The following is a 17,016-nucleotide window of genomic DNA, read 5'->3' as shown; positions in this document are numbered from 1 at the left end:
AAGTTAGTTATTTGCATAAAACGTCACTATAAGTAACAGAAACGGGTAAACGACAGTTCCCTGTAAAAGCGGTGTTATTATTTTACAAGAAATGATTTATTAATTACTCTCAGAGGCGAAAACGACACGGACGATAACGTTAACGGCGTGACTGGGTGACGACTGATGGGCTTTTGATGGGGCCCGCGCGGGAATCATGATGAGTAAGAGGTGTCAGACCCACCGGGGATATGAGCCCATTCACCTTCCCGAGGTGAATCAAACCCATGGTAACTTTAAATCACGCGCCAATATTACAACTTTAAACCCAATTCTTCCCAAAATTAAACTAAAGTTACTTTCATATTCACGATGAAAAATTACAACTTATATCATGTCTGGAATAGCTCGTTTTCTTCTTTTGTCAACCTTTTTTATTTTATTTTATTGATCCACCTATTTTCAAACTCCTATAATATGTTTAGACTTAACTTCAAAATGTTACAATTAAATACAAGTTTGTAAACAAATAAATAGTCATTTTATATATTAAAATGATTATGCTTTTAAATTTATAACAATTATACATGTACGATTATTTTTTTGGGTCTTTTATGTAATTGTATCTCAATGACATTACTTGAGAGCTGAGACGCCCTTCTGGGCCCTACCTTCATGCACATCTTCTGTCTCACTCACCCACATCACTTCCCACACTTCTAATACTGTGAGAAAATAAAAAAAATAATTTAAACTTTAAAATTATCCAGTTATTTTCACAAGCAAATCAATCCAATTCATGAAAAGGTGTTACTATTTTTAATTGGTAAGCATTCAGAGGTGGATGATTCAGGTCAAGGTTGAAGAATGCATTGATTAATCTGATTCCTAAATGCTAGTGGGTGAAAATTACCCGTGGTAACCGACCTAGCATGGAGCATCTATCCATAACTGGTAAACATAAAGCAGAAACTAGAAAGCGATAAATGAATGGAATGATGAGAGGGCAGACTGGGGATGCCATAACAATAACAATATTAAAGAGAAAAAGAAAAGTTAAAAAAATAACAATAGCTCTAAGCCCAGAGATCGAGTAAGAGTGAAGGAGGAAGGCCGTGTCATTGTCAGCGAAATGGATTGCATTACATTATTACCCTTTTCTCTGCAGACCCTCACAGCGAAGCCAGAGACGCAGAGAGAAAGCGACCCCTTATTTACAATGGCATAGTATCCGGTAAAAGAGAGAGGGAGAAGTAATGCAAAAAAAGTAGAAAGCTGAGGCTAGAGAGAGAAACGATATGAGAGCTGCAGTTGTGTTGCAGGTTTGCTGCAGAAATGCTGGCTGATAGTTTAACTTTATGTGTGAAATAATTTTCTCGACCTCCTCCTCTCTCTGCGCACCCTTACACTTGTGTTCGAGGTGTGTGTGCCAGAACGATGTGATTGAACGGGTAGGAAAGCTAAGCTTGTCATTCTGCGACTTCCGTCAAACCAGAAAATAAAAGCTCGTCTCCCAAGTTTCTAATCACCAAACAAGAAATAAAGAAAACTGGAATAAGCAGAGGAATCCTTCCAAACCCAGCTCAACCTGCCCTTCTATCTCCTTCTTGTATTTGAGCTGTTGCAAGTTCTGTTGAAATATAATCCATGTAGTCTATTCTTCGTGAGTGTACGGACTGGACTCCCCACAACGAGAGACGGTTCACTCGGGACGAGAGCCTTTTGGTCTTTTTTCAAGAGCTTCATTGGGTTTATTCGGTGTTTAAGGAGGGCTTTTATGTGTCTGGCTGGGTGAAGACAGGTCTACGGAGAGAGCAGTCATGGCATTTCGGTTTGGACTTGTTCTTCTGGCTTTTGTCATTTGTTTGAACTTCAACTCGGTGGATTCAGACGATGGTAAGTCTTCCATTTTTTCAGGTTCTTATGCCGCCTAGACTATGACACTCTTCTCTGTGCTTTGCGGAATGTTCTGTGGGTTGGGAGTAGGCAAGAGTGTCCAAGCTTAGGTTTCAGAATTTCTGGTACCGACGAAGTTAGAGATGAGCTCCTGATTACGATAGTTAGCAAGCCAGTCCTCTTGTACATTTTTCTTTCTCTCCATTCTTCTGGGAAGTCGGAAAACTTGAGAAAGACGTAAAGCTAATATTTTTTTCACTTTCTGAACCACTTTCTCGGCGACCAAAACAGGGCTGTTCCTCTATTTTCTGTTGGTATACTTTTTTAAGTTGGTACTTCTTCCCGCGAAAGCTGATTTTCAACTTGGTTTTCAAAATTGTTCGATTTCTTCGAAATGCGGGTTCTGCTTGAATTAATTGAGGTAGGCATTGATCAGGTTGGTGTTAAGGCCGAGGAAAGATTAGTTGCTGAATATTAGGCCAGGGTCAGGAATTTATATTTAGAATGAAGGAATTTAGTGCTCCCCTGTTTTTGAAGCTCAACATGTGAACTTTTTCATTTCAGGGGCAACATTACTAGAGATAAAGAAGTCGTTCAGGGATGTGGATAATGTTCTCTATGACTGGACAGACTCTCCATCTTCCGATTATTGTGTCTGGAGAGGGGTTACATGCGATAATGTCACCTTCAATATCGTTGCACTGTAAGTAATTGTATTCTTAGACAGCGGCCGTAGACGAATTTGATCATGGTCAATAGAAACGGAAGATACTGATTTTGATTTTTTTTTTTTTTCATGTTTCCCTTATACATTACAGAAACCTTTCAAGTTTGAATCTGGACGGCGAAATCTCACCTGCAATCGGCGGCCTTAAGAGCTTGGTCTCTATGTATCTACTGTTATCCCTCAAGATTTTTTGTCGTTCTTCAATAACTGTGGTTATAAAATTGTATCTAACATAGTTTGTTTTAATGTCTTATTTGACAGCGACCTTAGAGGGAATCGATTTTCGGGCCAGATACCAGATGAGATTGGTGACTGTTCATCTTTGAAGAGCTTGTAAGTTTTTAATCCTCAAGGCCCTTACAGTTTGACTTCAGTGTATAAATCTACTGACGGTTGCCTTTCTGGGAATATATTATATTTTCAGGGACTTATCATTTAATGAGATACGGGGAGACATCCCATTTTCAATTTCAAAGTTGAAACAACTGGAAAATCTGTATGTGACTATGCCATTTACATTGGATATTTGGATTGCCGGTCCTTTGATGAAGTAATGACTAAAAGGTTTTTTCTATTATTTCAGAATTTTGAAAAATAACCAGTTAATAGGACCAATTCCTTCAACATTGTCTCAGATTCCCAACTTGAAGATTCTGTGAGTCACTTTTTCGTTTTGATATTATCCTAAAAGTCTTTTTTTTTTTTTTGTCTTAAATAACATTCTTTAAAATTCTGGAAAATTGGTCGCAGTGACCTTGCTCAAAACAATCTTAGCGGTGAAATACCAAGGCTTATGTACTGGAACGAGGTCTTGCAGTATCTGTGAGTATAATCTTTAGTCCATAACTTATATGAAATAAAACTTCAGTGCTTTTTTCTTTCACACCTGTATAATTTCTTATATTTTATTTAATATTTATGTGTCTCCTAGACATCATTACATGATCTCCCCGTCAATCTATATTTTGCATTTTTCTTTTCTTAACATAGGGGCTTGCGAGGAAACAATTTAGGGGGCTCACTCTCTCCTGACATGTGCCAATTAACTGGACTATGGTATTTGTAAGTAACACAACTACTCGTATTTCATTCCCACACCCCCCCTGGGCTGCTGAAATAAAAATTTGCAATTTTCAAGTAAATCTTATCTTTAACCTGCTATTTTCCAGTGATGTAAGGAACAACAGCTTGACTGGGAGCATTCCTGAAAGTATAGGCAATTGTACTGCCTTCCAGGTCTTGTATGTATATTGTCCAACTGAATAACAATGTATTCTAAGCCTTTCTTATTCTTTTATTTATTTTAACATCCACTGATATCAGGGATCTATCCTACAACCGGCTGACCGGAAAGATACCATTCAATATTGGGTTCCTTCAAGTAGCAACATTGTGCGTGTTGGTTTGTTCTTGGTTATTTTTAACCGGAATGTTGTATTGTGTTCTGCTTACTCTATTTAGGGGTTGCTTAATCTTGTTTGAATTAGGTCATTGCAAGGCAATAAACTCTCTGGACCTATTCCATCAGTGATTGGGCTCATGCAAGCACTTGCTGTATTGTAAGCACGGTTAATTAATAACTCTATAATGTTCAAGCAAACTTAAGAGATAAATTGAAGTTTTCTCGCACATTCATTGATGCCACTATTATTTCATAAATTTCAATTCAATACCAGAGATTTGAGTTGTAACATGCTAAGTGGACCATCCCTCCTATCTTGGGAAATTTGACATACACTGAAAAATTGTAAGTGTACATTAATATTTTCTCATTTTCTTACATTAGTTAGACTCGATGTATAAATATGCATTTCTGTACTTTGGAAGGATTCTTATACTGTACATTTTGGTTGGATCTAATTTCTGAAACGTTTATAGGTATTTGCACGGGAATAAATTGACTGGCACTATTCCCCCTGAGCTGGGAAATATGACGAAGCTTCACTACTTGTAAGGACACAGTATTTAGTTGATCATATACATCTTCTGTTTTCAGTCATTAAATAGTTTGGCATTAGTTAGTTCATATCTCAGTTTGAATTTCAGAGCTTGTGCTCATCTTTATTGGTTGCGTTCTTGACATTAATTGAGCTTATGCTTGAATTAAACACTCCTTATTTCATGGCATTTATTTTCATTAGTTGGCTTCATAAATAATAGATCCTCATGTCATTCCTATAGAATTTTCGTTAGTTGATCTGTCCCTCAATTGGGAAGAAACATGGTCTAGAGGAGGTCACTTATGATTAACCTTTCGTTGCAGGGAACTGAATGATAACCATTTGAGTGGACATATCCCACCTGAGCTTGGAAGACTTGCTGATTTGTTTGATTTGTAAGTGTCGAGTACTGTTATTTTAAAATGTCACTTTTTGTTGATTTTTTTAGTAGCTTGACTATTTAGTTATCATTCTCACAGAAATGTTGCTAACAACAATCTTGAGGGGCCAATTCCTGAAAATATTAGCTCATGCAAAAATCTCAACAGCCTGTAAGAACCTAACTCTATCATTTTGATGATAGGATTTGTTTATATACATTGAGGTGATGGATTTTCCTGTTGTTTTTCATTAGCAATGTGCATGGAAACAAGTTAAATGGAACAATCCCCTCAACTTTTCAGAGCTTGGAGAGTATGACGTATCTGTAAGTTTCTTTAACATTCTGGGTGACTTGTTGAACATTTCTGTGATGTGCTTTACAGAAGGACAAGTAGGATCGCATAAAGCTGCATTGTATCACCAATTAATGCGGATATTGCAAATCTTTCAGTCCTTTTTCTGTTGTTAATGAACTATTCGGCCTTTCTTATTAGTACATTACACACTCAAACATGCATACGTATCTGATTCCATCAATGATTAAGCAGTTATTTAATCTTGTTTTGCTTGATGTCCTCTTTTGGTGTTTTGGTTTCATGATGACATTCTTTAGGAATCTTTCCTCCAACAAGCTTCGAGGCCCCATTCCAATTGAGCTGTCAAGGATTGGTAATTTGGATACCTTGTAAGTAGAAATAATTGAATATACATTTTTTACTTTCTCTCTCTAACCCCATACTGATAGATGTTTCCCCACTAGGGATATTTCTAATAATAATATAAGCGGGTCTGTTCCTTCTTCCCTTGGTGACTTGGAACATCTTCTGAAGCTGTAAGTTCTACTACTAGTTCTTTTTATTTCTTGGCAGCTGTATTGTTTTTCTTAATTCTCATTCATAGCTAGTATTCATTTTTAGGAATCTGAGCAGAAATCATCTAACTGGGTTTATTCCAGCTGAGTTTGGTAATTTAAGGAGTATTATGGATATGTAAGTTATTTATATTTCTGAAGTAAATTTAAGTGCTTTAGGTTTTCTGTCACTCATCCTTCTGTATTCCAGAGATCTTTCAAATAACCAACTCTCTGGCTTGATTCCTGAAGAACTTAGTCAGCTTCAGAATATGATATCCCTGTAAGCTTCTAGTTTACTCTTATCAACTCTTTGCTGTAAGTTATGTGTATTTCTGTTAAAGCAATTTGGTATCACTTTATTGCCATAGCAAATCTCGTTGTAGCTGGCTTACTGCCTTCATTTGAATTTTACTCAAAATACTGTCATGTGTTTAAAGTAAATGATTCTTCAATTTTCGTTCTTTTTTTTGGGGGGTCCTAATGGATTGTATGAAATAATAACACAATAGTGCTTGCATTAACAATCAAAATTGGTTTGGTAAGATATTAATAATAATTTGTTAGTTGAATGTGGAATAAGCGTTTTAAACTGGGGCTTGCAGCCTTATAATGTTGCATGTAACCATTTTTGTCTAAAATTATGTTTCTCAGGTTATTTTTGGTAGGATATCTTTGCTTTTGTTAATCAACTGGAAATATTTTCAATTGTATCTCACTGTCCGAAATATATAGGAGACTGGAAAACAACAATCTATCCGGGGATATGACTTCTCTTATAAATTGCCTTAGCCTTTCTTTACTGTAAGTTCAATCTATTTTTTCTTTGACTGTATGTTTTGCCTAATTTTGCCATGGTAAGGCCATTTCCGTTTTCCTAACTAGTTCGTATTGATTGTTACTTATGCAGTAATGTGTCCTATAACAATCTAGTTGGTGTGATTCCCACAAGCAATAATTTCTCCAGGTTTTCTCCAGACAGGTTAGGGTCATTTACAATTAGTGTCTTCATTTCTATTTCTTAAATAATTTGGTTTAGATTGTGTTTAACATGTTCATATGAATTTGTTTCCAGTTTCATAGGAAACCCTGGTCTTTGTGGCTATTGGATGGCTTCACCTTGTCACATGTCTCATCCAACTGAGCGAGGTAAGGATTTCTGAGTCAGAAATATATTTTTTCTCTGCTGTCTGTCGTTCCTTTCATTTTGGTATGGTGATAGCTCAGAATTTCTCCACCTCTTATCCAAAAGATATTCCTTATTGTTAATTACCATGCCTGGTAAAAATATTTAAACTCAGATTAGTGCCTTTCAGATGCTGTGCAATTGAGTTATTGATAGCATCTTCAGCCATTCAAGTCTTACGGATTATATTTGTTGATACAACAGCATCTAAAAATATAGATAGGTTCAAGATAACATTTATTATCTGTTAGTTGTAGTATACCTTTCTACATTAAAAGAACTATTTATTGTAATCACACTCAGGAGTAATTTCATGCATGGTATTAGGTGCACAAGATAGTTCACCACTTCCATTATTATTAAGCATGATTAGGAAGAATGTTGCCAAGTTGTGTTCTTTCTGTTCTATTAAGTTGGATCAAGGGTTTCCTATGACAATATGCAAATTGAACTACTATATGCTATTGACCATGCAGTTACATTATCTAAGGCAGCTATCCTAGGAATTGCTCTTGGTGCCCTTGTGATTCTTCTTATGATATTACTAGCAGCTTGTCGGCCATACAATCCATCCCCTTTCCTTGATGGATCACTTGACAAACCAGGTATTTATATCTTTATATCCTGTGTTCATGCAGTAATCTTAAATACTAGATTTCTTATTAGCATATAACCAAACCCCAGCATAGCTCTTCATTCCTTTACAGACTACTTTATGAGTTTAGGTGGTAGAAGGCGTTTGCGCAATTCAAATTAATTAGAGATTCATCGTGAATGTGTTTTCTTAGTTTAACCTAGTAATGGGAAAATTTTGAATGGATTTTTCGTTATGGCTATTTATGTCTTCATGTGGTTTTGTACAATTTATTAGTTTTATAATGAATCTTATTATCCTGCCTATTGAAAATGATGCTAACAAGGGTTAACCTTATGCCTGGAAAATGGCAGTTAATTATTCACCGCCAAAGCTAGTGATTCTTCATATGAACATGGCCCTTCACGTTTATGAGGATATCATGAGGATGACTGAAAATCTGAGTGAGAAGTACATAATTGGATATGGTGCATCAAGCACAGTATATAAGTGCGTCCTCAAAAATTGCAAGCCAGTAGCTATCAAGAGGCTCTACTCTCATTATCCCCAAAGCTTTAAAGAATTTGAGACAGAACTTGAGACGGTTGGCAGCATCAAGCACCGAAACCTGGTTAGTCTCCAAGGCTACTCCTTGTCGCCCTATGGGAACCTTCTCTTCTATGACTACATGGACAATGGCAGTCTATGGGATCTTCTCCATGGTAAGTTTAATCATTATCCCTTTCAATTATTACTATGGCTAAATTTGTTGGGCAAGTAAAGACACATTCTTGTGTGCTGACTTCCCAGGAGCTTCTAAAAAGAAAAAGCTCGACTGGGGTCTCCGTTTAAAAATAGCACTAGGGGCAGCACAAGGGCTTGCTTATCTACACCATGATTGCTGCCCCCGGATCATCCACCGGGATGTGAAATCATCGAATATTCTGTTGGACAAGGACTTTGAGGCCCATCTCACTGACTTTGGCATTGCTAAAAGTCTATGCCCCTCCAAATCCCACACTTCAACTTACATAATGGGCACAATTGGTTATATAGACCCTGAATATGCTCGAACCTCCCGTCTCACTGAGAAGTCCGATGTCTATAGTTTTGGCATTGTTTTACTTGAGTTGCTCACTGGCAGGAAAGCTGTGGACAATGAATCCAATCTCCATCACCTGGTTAGTCTTCTACAATGTGCCCATTGTTAACATTTGCTAATCTTTAATGTTAGTTTTGACCAAGTAGATATTGCCATGTGTCCAGATCTTGTCAAAGACAGCAAACAATGCTGTGATGGAGACGGTTGATCCTGATATTACTGCCTCATGCAAGGACCTGGGAGCAGTAAAGAAGGTATTTCAGCTAGCCCTTTTGTGCACAAAGAGACAGCCAGTTGATAGGCCGACAATGCATGAGGTGACGCGCGTGCTGGGAAGCCTTGTACCACCCACCTCCCCACCGAAACAAGCAGCCCCACCTCCTGCAGCTTCTGCTCTGCTTCCATCTGCAAAGGTGCCATCTTGCTATATGGATGAGTATGCAAATCTTAGAGCTCCGCACTTGGTGAACTGCCCCTCCATGAGCACCTCTGATGCCCAGCTCTTCCTCAAATTTGGGGAGGTCATTTCTCAGAACAGCGAATGAGATTAGAGGAGGATCCCAAAAAAATCTCATAAACCGCGAGAGCAGTATAGTAGAAGAAAAAGGAAACAGAAACAGATCGTGGGGACAAGTTAAATGAAAATGTAAATATAGGAATTCCAGTGTCAGTTGTTTCTAGGTGTGAACAGAGGAGGCATGTATGAAAGACCTCAGTAGGGTCTGAGATGCGTTAACCCCAATAGATAATTCTTCTTCGTATTTTGATAATTGCTGGTATGGTGTTAGTAAATTTGACAAGTCTCAGTGCAAATGGGTCCACTGACACGGAGGTGAGGATAGGACGGTGGGGTAACGAGGTGGTCTCGTAGCAGTAGGTAGAAGCAGTGCATGATGTGTGAGCATCAATGACGGAGTGATCCTTAGCTGGATGGTGGCAGAATTCGCCAGAGTAACCATTGCTGCTTTTAGTGCTTGATGAAGCCCCTTCGCTGTGAAAGTACAATAAAGATGGATCATGAAATTAAGGGTCATTGCACTCCCACTGTACTGAATTTAAAGTGGGCCATTAGTCTCCGAGCCTTGCTTTTGAAATGTCAAATTTAACTACTTTCAATGTCCAATACCTTCTCTGGATTCTGTTTGTGAAAGGGTTAAAGGGAAAAATTTGCTTTGGAACTTTTTTGTTTAGTGCGTTTTGTATCCTAAAATTTTTTTTGGAGCAATATTGTTCCTGAAGTTTTAAAAAAGACATAGTGTTGTTGAGATTTAATCCCCAATGCAACGTTGACTATTAAATAACTTCGTTTGACTAGCTAATTTACATGTTGCAAGTCTAGAATGTGACTTGGCTGTACGTATCATCTTCCCTGGGCACACACGACTCCTCTTGTTATTATCCTTTTCTCTTCGTCCAGATTCTCCGCCATCACTATTGCCGCTTTCAACCTTGGATCTCTAATAGGGGAGGCTTTTGATTCCTATGGCCGGTGCGACGACAAGGAAGAGATGGAAAACTTAACCCTATGGTTTTAATTCCCCCGACAACCCTTGTGGCCTTTTTTGCCCTTCATTCCTCTTCCTTGCAACGAGCCCATGCTTCTTCTGCTATGACTCCTTCTTTCCATTCCCCCTCCTTCCCCACCTCACTCTCACTCTCACTGTCACTAGTATCGAATAATAATGGAACTGGCTAAGGACTCTGCTTCGAAGCTCCAGCTTTTTTATTCTAACATTGCGACATTTAACAATCTAAATCTGCTTAAGTCGCTGCAGAATCCGAAGGACAGCGGAGCATCTACATCTGGCGTTGGAGGCACCTGGTACGAGCTGATGTCGCCGGATTGGCTTTTCAATCTCGAGGTTAGTGCTTCTGTTGATCATTCTTGCAATCTCGTGACAGAATTATGAACCTGCACTAAAAACGTAGTTTGTTGTTTGAAGAAGGGGGATTTGGATCAGTGTTGAATTCGATGTTCTGTTTGGTTGATTTGGGGGAAGGGGGGGTGGGGAATTAGTGGATTCACTAGTGGAAATCTCATTGTGTTGAATTTTTTTACTCTAGTACCCTGAATTTTATTTCAAGAAAATTTCAGTGAGCCTTGATTATATATAATAAAAAAAAGATTCATGAATTTTTAAAATTTGTGATAGAAATGATAAAATTGTCTTCATTTAAATAAACAACATAAAGTATTTATTCATTCTCATACTATATGTTGTTATTCATTTATGAAATATTATTCATTTTCCTACTTTACTTGTTTATAGTCTTGCTTTTACTTAATTTCATTCTAAGGCCATAAACAAGTAAAGTAGTGAAACAAACAATATTTCGTAAATAAATGAACAACACAATATAAAAATAAACAAGTTATCTTATCATGAAAATAACGTTTGGAATAAAATCAAGTGAAACTAGGATTATAAATAAATAAAGTAAGAAAACAATAATATTTCATAAGAAAACGAACAATATATAATATAAAAACAAACAAGTCATTCATACTGTTCCTTTACACAAGGGTAATTTTATCATTTTTATCATAAATTTGATAGAAATTCCGTACAGGTCCTTCAATAAATTTCACAAATTTAAGAGTTCTTTTTTTAATTATCTCTAATTGAGGGTCCCTCACTGAAATTTTTGCTGAAGCTTCAGGTACCATGGAGCCTCCCGCATGTAAGTAGGGTTCTCTTCGGAATGTTTTAGCTTGGTTGCTTCTCTTTAGTGTCTTCTTCGTACTCCTAAGATTTGCTTACGCCATCACTATCGCTGGTGAGTCTTGCAATGCTAGCGAGTAGGGAGAAGAGAGTTAAGACTTGACCGTCTCATTCATGCTTGGTGCACTCATAATGCTTCCCTTAGCACTGGGAGTGCTCGACAAGTTTTAGCTCTTCTCACTGCCGAGAGTGAGAGGAACACGAGGTCTTTGGCTGAGGTTGGTGTTCCCAAAACCATGTGTAACAATGCAAGTCTGCTCAGCGAATAAGGGATGTCACATTTGATAACAATGGTCAAAGTTGATAAATTAATGGTTAATATGACTTAAAATAAACGGTTAGTTAATATTACTACGTCTTTTAAAGGTTAAGGGTAACATTAATCCAAAAATAAGATTATGCGATACCTTCTATGCGTCTTTCAAGGAGTCTCCTTCCAACTTGATTTTTCCTTGGTATATTTTGTCTAGGTTTCAATTTCTTTTGTGGAATCTCCATGGTCGTCCGTGGCCATTGACTTCTGTATAGCCTGTAAAAAGCTGTGAATTTCTTTTTTTATTTTTTTTATAAAACAACAGGTTTGAGAAAGAAAACGACAAATGATCCTGGGCTTGAACGGCGTGATTGATTCCGCGAACTATTGGGACACCTTTTTTTTTTGGGGGGGGGGGGGGTAAATAGTAGAGCTTGATAGATGGACTGGTACCGTTGCCACGTAGAAAGCAAATTTACTTCAAAAAATTTTATGTGCCAGTGTACGGCAAGGTGCTTGGGCCCATAGTGGAAGTGAAGCAAACATTGCATGCTACAGCTCATTCAACAATCATCTAACTTTGGAGTCCGAATTATTGCATGAATCATGAATATTGAGGACACATCTTTCCTTTTTTAAAAAAAAAAATTGGATGCCATCAAGATTCACGATGTGTATTCTTTAAATTATCTTCATCTGGCCAAAAGAAAAAAATAAATTACCTTCTTTAGCTTCTTTAGAATAGTGAGGCAACCTGTTTTTATTTTTATTTTTTATTTTTTGGGTGAATAGGGTGAGCTTGGTTTAATATATATAAAACTTGCCTTTTGCTCCCAATGCTAACGCAGTTTTAACGAACAAATCACGAGTGACCATTTTCTTGGCGGTTTTTTCTCAATGATTTATATTTACTCGTTAAATCTTCATTGCATTTTCTTTCTTACGACCACAACTCAGCCAGACAAGTTTTTATTTGCACTTCGTTGTCATCACCACACTCTTCAATAGGGGCAAAAACGAATTTTAATTTTGTGGCATTTTTTTTGGGAGATTTCCAAGAGATATTAAATAGAACTCCCCGAAGTAAGAAATTGGGCCTTCTTTTCACCTTCTTACGAAGGTTTGTTGCTGGTCCAAGAATTCAAAAAGCTTGATACTTGATAGTTTCTTCTATTTCAGAAAAATTTCATTGGTGGATATATGACCTATACAAAGCTTTTTATATCAATATTTTTATATCTTTATTGATTATTTTTAATAAAATATGACGACTCTATGATCCTTCAACGGTAGAGTTCTAGATGTATGATTTGAGTTGAAATTTATACCCTATTCCTTTTTATATATCATTTATACTAACCTCATCAATATCAATATGAAAAAAAATATAAAAAATAAAAGTGTGTAAAATTTTAAATATGCTCCTATATAACAAATTTAAAAAATAAATGTTATTATTTTTCTCTCATAAATGATAATTTTAAAAATACATTTAAAACATTACCTAAAAAGTGACGCTTTGATTTATAAATAAGACTAAATAGATTTTTTAAAATTTGCTTTTATAAATGAGACCGGAAATAGCACTTTATAAACGTCGCACACAAGTGTAATAGCCCTCTTATCCAGAAGTCAATTATTTGTAAACTTGAATAACTCCCAGCTCAGGAACTGGCCACTCTTACGAAAATGGAGTACCAGTCAATAACCTCAGGCTAATAAAAAGTCAGTACTTAATAGCCCTCTTTCTCGTTTCACAGTGGTGGGAAGTGGCGCGTTTATTTTGGTCCTTGGTCACTTTGGACATTGTCATTTTATTTAGGGTGAGCAAAATCGAACCGAAATCAAAAATCGAACCGAATCGAATTAAATTTTATTTATTTAATTCGTTCTATTTAATTTTTCAGTTCGACTCGATTTTTTTATTTTAAATATTTCGGTTGATCGATTCGATTCGGTTAGTAAAATTTAAAATCGAATAGATCGAATCGACCGAATTACATATAATTTATTAATTTATAAATTATATTTAATTTATAAATTATTTTATTTTTATTTTTATTTTTATTTTTATTTTTATTTTAATAAAGAATAAAAAATAATAACATCACTTGAAATTCCATTTCAGTCAGTCACTCTCATCAGTAGGTGTTGTGACTGAATTATGAAGCCATTATTTGATCATTGGTATTTATTTGTGGTTGTTTATTTGATTATCCATACTTTATAATATTTGGGCTTTGTGTCATATGAGTGTAATTAGAATGGGCTCATATTGAAAAAAAGAATAAAAAAAAAGGTCTAATTTTATAGTGTTATTTGTTTTAATATTTAAAAAATGGGCCCAATTTTAATAGTCAAATATGAAACTGAAAAATCGAATTAACCGACCGAACTGAATTATCAAATTTTGATTCGTTCCTTATTCGGTTCGATTCGATTTTCATTTTTAATATTATTTGACCGATCGATTCTATATATTTTACAACCAAACCAAACCAAACCTATTGATACTCACCCCTAATTTTACCCTTTATTTCGCCTTTTGTTCATATCTTCAAGCACACGTCTCATCGTCCGATCCATCTGTCCATCCAAAAATAGGAAGACAGGAACGAATCACAAGTCTGCACTCTCTGAACAACCTACCATGAACACCTGGTGAAACGACGAGCCAAACCTCCTCTTGGTTGCATCCAATGGTGAATATCGGTCAGAGACGAAAGATTCTGAGTTCAATCTGTAGCCTATCGTTTAACTACTTAGTTCAGCCTTCGGCCAAAGGATAGATTAATTATATTACGCAGTAATCCTAGCTATTAGCATCTTCATGTTCTGTTTTGCCACAAGAATGGAAACATTTCATTTGCTGAAAATCTTCCTGAATTCCAAATCGGAAGGCATTCCATTCCAATGCTCTAATACACAACTAAATACTTTCTTTACAAGACTAATAATTAGGTTTACGGTACCTAATTATAGCGCAAAGGAAGGTGTTAGTGCTTAGTGGTCGATCCGCCGCCAGCTGAATCTGTACCCTAGTTCAAAGAGATCAGATGTAAAGAGACCTCTAAAATTCCCCTACAACCTTGCCCTAGAGGCTACATGTACTCTTATTCACACAAGAGTTTTACTTGTCAAGTTAGTTTACTAAGAGCTGTTTCACTTCTAAGGGAGGAGGAGCTCGGCATCTTCATTGTTGCAGTAGTGGCACAATGCTGAAGATCAGCCAAGGAGAAGGATCGCCAAGTTGAGAAATTGTGGGCAAATGGAGAGGGTGAGCCACCACTGGTAATAGAAGACGCACTACTTAGAGGATGCAATGGGGGAAGATATGGAGGTGACTTCGAGATTGAGTCCTCACTTGTTATACTACTGCTGCTATCAGAGCTGTTCATGGCAACTGCAAGGGCCAGTGCGCTTCGACTAGAGCTCAATATTGTTCTCTTTGAAATTCCTCCGCTGTTGCTTTTCAAAGGGAAGCTTCGATTCTTGTTCCAAACATGATTGAAGGCCATCAAGTTTCTGCGTTTCCTGTTGTAGCCATTGTCTGGTTTTGCCAAGTCTTTCACGGACGGTGAGGAGCAAGCATGTGTCAGGTTCGTGAAGGACTTGGATTTTCCATTATAGAACTTCGAGATTCCTCTACTGCACAAGGATTATTAATTTCAACCATAAGACTAGTAGCAAAGCAGAACATTAAAAAGCTGAACTTAAATCACACGATCGTTCAACTAAGATTAATTCTGAAAGACAGAATCACCGAAGAACAGAGATTTGCTATAGACAAACTTGGGACCCAAAAACAGCACATCTATGAACAGATTCGTCATCCTACTTCGGATAGTGTACTACAGAAATGCACCATTTCAACACAGACGACCAGCATAACGCATATTCATGGGTTCCCGTACAGAAACTTTACCAACATTCTCGTGCCCCTCGGTGACTTCTAATAAAAATCCCTCTAGAGAAGACGACAAACATGGTCAAATTTAAGTTATTTACTCCTCCCCAATTAGAACATAATCCAGTCTCTCTCCACTAAACCAAAGAGGTTGTTGTCTAGGCACGAAAAAATCGCAATACCTGACGGGCAAAACTTCTTCTAAAGACTGCATCATGTCCAAAGAACCATTGTATGCACTCTGGGCCTCATTTTCGCCGCGATCCTCGTCCCCCATTGACCTCTCCGACGACAGATCGCTGTTCCTGCCGATAGAAGACGTCGAAGACGACGACGTACTGAACTTATCATCGGCAACCTTCGCCGGAAGAGCGCGATCTCCGCCGCTTCCGGCTTCCGGCTTTCGATCTTGAGAAGGGTCGAAGAAGGCGGAGGTGCATGTCACGGCACGCGTTAACTGAGAAGATTTGACCCTCATATCGACAGTTTCAACGTACGTAAACGCAGTAATTAGCGGACAACGACAATTGCTCGCATGCAATGCGGGAACTAAATGAAAGTAAACACGGGGAACGGGGGGACAAAATCTACAAGGCAGAAAAAAACAGCCGTGGATGAAGAAGAGGGAGAGTACATAGAAAAAGGAGGAGAGTAATGAAAAGGCAGATGGGGGAGATAGAGAGAGATAATGAAGAAGGAGACGGACAGGGTGGGTGGTTAATAAAATAAAGAAAAGAGAGGGGAGAAGGAAAATGGTTAATCCTTATCCATTGGGATGCAGGAGGAGGAGGGAGTTGAAAGCCAAGTGTCAAGGACAGAATGATAAAGTGGGTGGGATCAGGTAGTTGGGGGTGTGTACGGAAGGGATTGGAGGGCCAAAACAGCAACGTAAGACGGTGTCCCCAGCCGGGCATGGGGCCAGTGTATGTGAATAACAGTAATAATGGGAGTGAGGACGCGCGGGAAGGGGACCACGTGGAGGCTTAGTGAAGGGGAGGAGGCAGGCTTGACACGTTGACGAATCTGGGCGGTACATGAAGCCGGAGAGATGAGGAGATTAGAGTTTTGAATTATCAAGTGTCAACAACAATGTAGGATGCCATGAAGGAATGAGGTGGAAACAGGGTGAAGCTTATCCTCTCAGGAGGAGGCGGGGGCGTGGGACCCGCCCACCCCTTTCTCTCTCCAGCTCTTGCTTCCTACTTTCCGACTCTTTTAATGATACCCCCCTCTGGCATATTCTCACCCGCGCTCTCCCAATTTCAATCTCTATCCCTGTCCGCATCAGCGTATACTCTCTCTCTCTCTCTCTCTCTCTCTCTCTCTCTCAATCTATTTTTATATGTCTATTTATTTATTTAATTTATTCATGTCAGATCGGTAATTATGATATTAAAATATATATATATGTTGTTCATTTAATAATTATTATAAATAAATATTATAAAATTATTTTTAAAAATTTTTAAATAATAATAATAAATAATTTATTTATTTC

The 17,016-nt window shown here is 37.5% G+C and overlaps 2 protein-coding genes across 2 annotated transcripts; one reads left to right on the top strand and one right to left on the bottom strand.

The window, feature by feature from the left end:
• Window positions 1-1,184: 1,184 nt before the first annotated feature.
• LOC129303327 (LRR receptor-like serine/threonine-protein kinase ERECTA) lies at window positions 1,185-9,813 on the top strand. The gene is given in 28 exon segments (XM_054942581.1): window positions 1,185-1,875; window positions 2,440-2,578; window positions 2,694-2,765; window positions 2,864-2,935; window positions 3,027-3,098; window positions 3,186-3,257; window positions 3,353-3,424; window positions 3,593-3,664; window positions 3,772-3,843; window positions 3,926-3,994; window positions 4,090-4,161; window positions 4,279-4,304; window positions 4,307-4,349; window positions 4,481-4,552; window positions 4,866-4,937; window positions 5,022-5,093; window positions 5,177-5,248; window positions 5,537-5,608; window positions 5,684-5,755; window positions 5,841-5,912; window positions 5,985-6,056; window positions 6,509-6,577; window positions 6,684-6,755; window positions 6,849-6,922; window positions 7,436-7,564; window positions 7,908-8,255; window positions 8,344-8,714; window positions 8,800-9,813. Coding segments are annotated over 28 exon segments (2,949 nt in total). The 5' UTR covers window positions 1,185-1,799; the 3' UTR covers window positions 9,181-9,813.
• A 4,631-nt stretch (window positions 9,814-14,444) lies between these two features.
• LOC129303339 (protein OXIDATIVE STRESS 3 LIKE 1-like) lies at window positions 14,445-16,318 on the bottom strand. The gene is made up of 2 exons (XM_054942603.1): window positions 15,701-16,318; window positions 14,445-15,259 (listed from the first exon to the last, which is right to left on the bottom strand). Exons 1-2 carry the CDS (start codon window positions 15,994-15,996, stop codon window positions 14,749-14,751), a joined length of 807 nt encoding a protein of 268 aa, XP_054798578.1. The 5' UTR covers window positions 15,997-16,318; the 3' UTR covers window positions 14,445-14,748.
• Window positions 16,319-17,016: the final 698 nt, after the last annotated feature.

Source organism: Prosopis cineraria, unplaced genomic scaffold (assembly GCF_029017545.1).
Source record: "Prosopis cineraria cultivar Desert tree isolate PC_DT_omini unplaced genomic scaffold, ASM2901754v1 PC2, whole genome shotgun sequence".
Classification (NCBI taxonomy): Eukaryota; Viridiplantae; Streptophyta; class Magnoliopsida; order Fabales; family Fabaceae; genus Prosopis; species Prosopis cineraria.
The sequence above is the reverse complement of the archived record's forward strand: the minus strand, read 5'-3'. Positions and strand labels throughout refer to the sequence as shown.

Coding starts and splice junctions, on each gene's coding strand:
- LOC129303339 (XM_054942603.1), bottom strand. CDS start 15,996: ATGAGGGTCAAATCTTCTCAGTTAACGCGTGCCGTGACATGCACCTCC. Junction 15,260..15,700: donor GAAGAAGTTTTGCCCGTCAG/GTATTGCGATTT, acceptor ATCCTTGTGCAG/TAGAGGAATCTCGAAGTTCT.